This window comes from Nelusetta ayraudi, unplaced genomic scaffold (genome assembly GCF_046127955.1).
Source record: "Nelusetta ayraudi isolate G7.1 ecotype Tasmania unplaced genomic scaffold, CSIRO-AGI_Nayr_v1 ptg000191l, whole genome shotgun sequence".
Lineage (NCBI taxonomy): Eukaryota > Metazoa > Chordata > Actinopteri > Tetraodontiformes > Monacanthidae > Nelusetta > Nelusetta ayraudi.
In genome coordinates, this window is record NW_027466240.1 from 26,329 (window position 1) to 32,500 (window position 6,172).

Here is a 6,172-nt window from a genome sequence, read left to right on the forward strand (position 1 = left end):
ACTCTCAACCCGTAAAATGAGCATCAGGATTTATTTACCTATTACATTCAAATTAATGAAGTGGCACATTATTTGTGTTCACTACACTTATATTACTATGCAGCTTTCAGTCTCTTGCAGTTTGTCTCTTAATCCCAGATGGGATTTCACTGAGTGCAATTGTAAAGCCTGATGGCTGCAGGCAGGAATGAGCTGCGGTAGCTGCGGTGCACCCTATTTATTTATTTATTTATTTATTTATTTATTTTGAGGAACTTTATTTAGAAAGAAGAATGGACTGACAACAAATCATGTTTCAAAAATATAAATCTGAAACCAAGTACAGCGGAAAGGAATTCTATCTAGTTTCCCTCGTGTACTCAGTGATTACCGTAAAATACCTAGTATACACAGTGCAAGCGGAAAGCGAGCGCCTGCTGGCTCGATCGCTTTTAACGAACTGTTGACTTGACAACAGTTCGAGAACGTCAGAACAATCCTAACTATTTGAGATGCCTGCGCAGTGTAGACATACTAATATTAATACCATCCCCAGTTTTCAGAAAAGCAAGTATTTCCCAGTGTCTCTAACCGAGAAGGCAGCAATAGCAGATTAACTGCTGTCGCGCCATCGTTGCCGAATTCTATTGTATTTTCTGTTTTAATTACGACGATTATGATCTACTCCTGGTAGCTTTCACAACTTTGTGTACCCTGTGTTTTATGAGGTGGATTTTTATCGACACAAACACAACCATTGAAATGTTTGACTTTTTTTTTTTTTTTTTTTTTTTTTAAACTTTCTTGAAAATCTGAAAAATACAAACTCTGGAAGAGAATAATGAACAAGGAAACAATAAATACAATATAAAGATAATTTGAAACGGGGATTTTGTAGAGGAAACAAAAAAGTACAGTAGAAATAAAATAAATAAATAAAAGTGCATATGACTTACAAGGTAAAAAAAAAAAACAACAAGGCACTTAGATTCACATAATGGAGCGTAAGGAGAGGTATTTTAAATTGGAATAACAAAAAGCGAGCAATGTTTAGATTTATTTTCGTAGCATTTCTGTTGCTTTCAATTTTTTTTTGAGACATGACAAAAAACAACTTAAATTCGTTTATAAATCCAGTGAAGGAGGGCTTACAATTTCTCCACTTGGCACAATGGATATGATATCTACCCAATAGGAAGATGATATTAATCATATCTGAAACAGAAACATCCAAGTTATCCATAAAGAAAACAATATGACACTACCTTTTTGCGACCCGACGACCCCCAACCTGAGTATCTGCCCGAAGTGAGTCGCCCATGCGCAGTAGGTGCAGAAGTGAAAAGCGCACGCGCGATTTTTATGAGCCGTTCAGCCGTCTGTCTCTGTATTGAAAATAAATGTCTGCCTGTTTCTAGTGATGTCCAAACGGGGCTTCACGAGGCTTTGAACCCTTTTGGACTATTGTGTTGAAAATTGGTTCATTACTCGACGCTTCATTCATTAGGAACGTGGAGGCCATCTGCTGGCGCATTGGCTGTACTGCAGCCATGCAAAAGGTTGATGACCCTAGCAAGTGTGCACTTTGAGATTTGCTGTATTTGTGCACTTTTGTAACATGAACTTCATTTCATGTGTTGCTTTTCCTTCTTGCTCTGTCCTACCAATGTATCAAGGTTCACCTTGATATATTATTAATCTTGAACGAAAATTGTTCCTCAGGCCAACATTAAATAAATAATGAATAATAAATAAATAAATAAACCATTGCCAAAATCATTGCTGAAAAGGTTAGGGTTGGAAATAATAGTAGTGGAGGTAAAGAGTTTATATATATATATATATATATATATATATATATATATATATATATATAAACATGTTCATATATATATATATATATATATATATATATATATATATATATATATATATATATATATATATATATATATATATGTTCTTGCCACCGGTTTTGACTGTTCTTTTACTGAGTGTTTCCACTTCTGCTTTACTTAACGAGACTTTTTACATGAATTTTCGCTTGTCTTGATGACTACTTTGCCAACATATCTGCCTCCTCACTCCCCTCTATTCCCACATGGGCAGGAACCCACGCAAAACTATTGTGCTCAGTGATTACCGTAATGCCTGGTGTACACAGAGCAAACGGAACTCAAGTGTCGCGATGCAAAGAGAGAGACCTGCTCAACGGTTACCAAACAAACAAACCAAAAAAGGTACACAGAGGCATTGCCTGCAGTGCACTTCCATTTTTGGGATCTAAAATATTAGATAAAAGCCTCTGGAAATAGTCGCGAATCACTTCCATCAGCGTGTTCGCAAGCGCACTTTTTACAGCTCTCTCGGCCACCGTAGCTACGATCCCGAAATGCAAGCCGCGGTGCAAAATGGCAACATCGGTGGTGTTTTGGTGGAGCTCTGTGGACCACCTGTAAACGCATGCTGCTGCTGCTGCTGCTGTGTCTCCATCTCAGAGGGCATTGCAGCTGTCCCGCCTCCGCGAGGTATGAGCTTAGCAGTCCGCCGACGCTGAGCAGCCCGGGGCGGGAGGCTAAAGTGCTAGTTAGTTAGCAAAGCTCGTGCTGGCGATGTAGGCAGCGGTCGCAGCGCATCGGCGTATCGAGCTGCGCATTGTTCGCTCCAAGTGTGGCGCTTCGGTCGCTTTACCGCAGGCATGGGAAAACAACGACCCGGGGGCCCACGCGCGGCCCGTTAAGGCTCTTTAATCCGGCCCGCCGAGCTCAATGCACGACACTCCAGCACTTTTCTGTTGTTGCCGACTCTGCCTGTTCCTGTTCCTGCCTCCAGCTTCTCCCCTGGAGGAGTGAGCCAGGGTGAGTTTTCCCCCCTCTGAGGTTTGGAAGAAGATCATTTTTGTCGCCCCCCCACCCCAACCCCCTGTCATCAGAGGAGGAACCCTTGGATGTGTTTTTTTTTTTGTGAGAAGAGGATTTTGGCTTTGGTTGCCATGTTTTGATTGCCCAGATGTAAAGTTTTCATTTTACTCATCTGCATTGTTGTGTGTTTCATTTTCACTTCCGGCCGAAGTCGATACTTAACAGTCAGTCAGTCATAAAATAGCTACATTTCATTTATTTCCCAGTGTTTTCCCAGTCACTGAACACCCTGGTGGGGCTTCAAAGACGCTGAATTTGCTTTGCTTCATTTTTCCAACGTTTTCTGCAACTCCCACGGTAGATTATTCCCTCCTATGAGGTTTGTCACCAGAACACTCCATCCATCCATCCATCTGCTGCTGCTGCTGCTCCGACCCCCCCCCCCCTCCGGCACATTTCACAAGCCACTGGAATGCATCTCTCCAAGAAATGCTCGGCCTTCAAAGTGGTGCTGGGTGCTCTGCTGCTGGTGGCGCTGCTGCAGCTCCTCTACCTGTCCTTCCTCTCCACGTTCCACGGCAAGCAGCAGCGGTACCGCTACTCGGAGCTGTTCGGAGGCTCCGGGGGCAGCAACAGGCGGAGCGGCGGCGCCGGCGGAGGCGGCGGGGAAAAGTCCCGTAAGGAGCGGCTGAGGTACTCGCTGTCCACCGGCGGCATCTTCGACAGCAGCGGCCAGTACCGGGTCTACAAGAACCTGGTCAAGAGCGACGCCAGCGGCGAGCCGGAGCCGCACCTGCTGGCCCTGGCCACGCACACCACCGTCAACAACCTGCACCACCTGGACTCGCTGCTGGAGCGCTGGCGCAACCCGCTGTCCGTGGCCGTGTTTGCGCACGGCCAGGACGTGAAGGTGGCCACGGCGCTGCTCTACGCGCTGGGCGTCTTCTGCCCGCGGGTGCGGGCCCTGGTGGACTTCCACCTGGTGTGCCTGTCCGGCGAGACGGCCAGCTTCCCCGAGAAGGACCGCGAGCACTTTGCCGGCCTGGAGGACTGCGCCTCCGTCTTCTCCCGGCTGGAGACGCACCGGGACGAGCGGCGCAAGAGGAACTACGACCTGAGCGGGAACGTCTCGTACCCCAACAACCTGCTGCGCAACGTGGCCCGGGGCGGCACCGAGTCCTCCTACGTCCTGGTCCTCGACATGGACATGGTGCCCAGCGCCGACCTGCACCAGCAGTTCCAGGACATGGTGGCGAGCAGGAAGCCGGGCGCCGCCGGCGCCGAGGTGTTCGTCCTGCCCGCCTTTGAGATCCGCCACGCCCGCAAGATCCCCGCCAGCAAGGCGGAGCTGGTGCAGCTGTACCAGGTGGGCGAGGTGCGGCCCTTCTACGAGGAGCTGTGCCCGCGGTGCCAGGCGCCCACCGACTACGCGCAGTGGGTCAACAGCTTCGTGAGGGAGGCGGGCCCGCTGGAGGTGGCCTACACGCTGGGCTGGGTGGACCCCTGGGAGCCCTTCTACATCGGCCCGCGCACCGTGCCCCTCTACGACGAGAGCTTCAAGCAGTACGGCTTCAACCGCATCAGCCAGGTGCCCACACTGTCACCTGTCCAGCTGTGAAACATCCATCCATCCGTCCATATCACATCCATCCATCCATCCATCCTACTCACATCCATCCGTCCGTCCGTCCATCCATCCATCCATCCATCCATCCCACTCACATCCATCCATCCATCCATCCGTCCATCCATCCATCCTACACGCACCCATCCATCCTACTCACATCCATCCGTCCGTCCGTCCATCCATCCATCCATCCATCCTACTCACATCCATCCATCCATCCATCCGTCCATCCATCCATCCTACACGCACCCATCCATCCTACTCACATCCATCCATCCATCCATCCATCCTACTCACATCCATCCATCCATCCATCCTACACGCACCCATCAATCCTACTCACATCCATCCATCCGTCCATCCATCCATCCTACACGCACCCATCAATCCTACTCACATCCATCCATCCGTCCATCCATCCATCCTACTCACATCAATCCATCCATCCTACATCCATCCATCCATCTCACATCCATCCATCCATCCTACATCCATCCATCCTACATCTATCCAGCCATCTCACATCCATCCTACACATATCCATCCATTCACCCATCCACCAACCCATCATCCATCCATCCATCCAATCATCTACCCACCCATCCATCCATCCATCCTTCCATCCATCCATCCATCCAACCTTCCATCTCCGTCTCTGAGTGACAATCAAGTTTTGATTGTGTTCATTTACACGGTTTTCTTCTCTATTTTGTTTTTATCCGTCGCACTTTGAGATTTGATAATGAAAGGTGCTTTATAAATAAAATGTATTATTATTTATTAATATCCGTCCATCATCCATCTTATAGGCTGGACATATTTGATGGCTGTAGAATTGTCAGAAAATGTTCACTGTGTGAGTGTTTCAGCTGCCTTTCCAGGATAACTCGGTGAACTTTCACTATCTGGTCGTTATTTAACTTCATGGTGTGATTATGACCTTTAGAAATAGTAGGAGAGTAGAAAAAAAGGGAGGCTACAAACAAAGGGTTAAACGTGCTGTTTTCGGAAGAGTTTTCCAACTTGAATGTTTTTGAAAGAGACTGGTTTTCAATTCTAATTTCCAAATACTAGCGTGAGATGCATCCCGACTTATCCCGTTTTTTGGTTTATCCTTTCATTTTCTTCAACGGTCCTCATCCACATCCCCTCCTCCTCTCCTCCTCTCCTCTCCCTCTGCCTCCAGAGTTGCGAGCTCCACGTGGCCGGCTACAGGTTCTCGGTGCTGAGCTCAGCCTTCGTGGTGCACCGGGGCTTCAAGGTCCAGGGCGAGTTCCACGCCAGGAAGGACGAGGAGAACCGACGCAACCGCCTGCTGTTTCGCACCTTCAAAGAGGGCCTGAAAGCCAAATATCCTTCCTCCGAGCGACGGTGCTGATGGGAGGGGAGGGGAGGGGCCTCGCGTCCTTGCCTTTGCATCTTCCACACCCAGTCTGAAGCAATAGGCTTTTTACTTAGACACAAAACGTCCTACTTTTTCCTGCTCCCTTGTGTCCATGATTCTGTCAGAGTTAAATATAATTCAGCTCTTGGATTTTTTTTTTATTTTTTGTTTTATGTTTCTTAGAAAAGTGATGAAATATTTATGTGATTGATCATCTCGAAAGAAGGAAAGACAGAAAGAAAGAATCGTGCAAGACTTGAAATGTGAGAAGCAGCTTTAGTTGGCTGATATTATTATTATTATTATTATTATTATTAATAT

The 6,172-nt window shown here is 47.3% G+C and overlaps 1 protein-coding gene across 1 annotated transcript in view; it reads left to right on the forward strand.

The window, feature by feature from the left end:
- Window positions 1-3,287: 3,287 nt before the first annotated feature.
- The window catches only part of b4gat1 (beta-1,4-glucuronyltransferase 1), a 4,048-nt gene continuing 1,163 nt past the window's right edge, over window positions 3,288-6,172 (forward strand). The window contains exons 1-2 of the mRNA XM_076015612.1: window positions 3,288-4,428; window positions 5,654-6,172. The exon at window positions 5,654-6,172 is cut by the window's right edge and continues 1,163 nt beyond it. Of these exons, the coding sequence (XP_075871727.1) occupies window positions 3,313-4,428; window positions 5,654-5,845 (1,308 nt within the window). The 5' untranslated portion in view covers window positions 3,288-3,312 and the 3' untranslated portion in view covers window positions 5,846-6,172. The remainder of the gene's footprint in view (window positions 4,429-5,653) is intronic.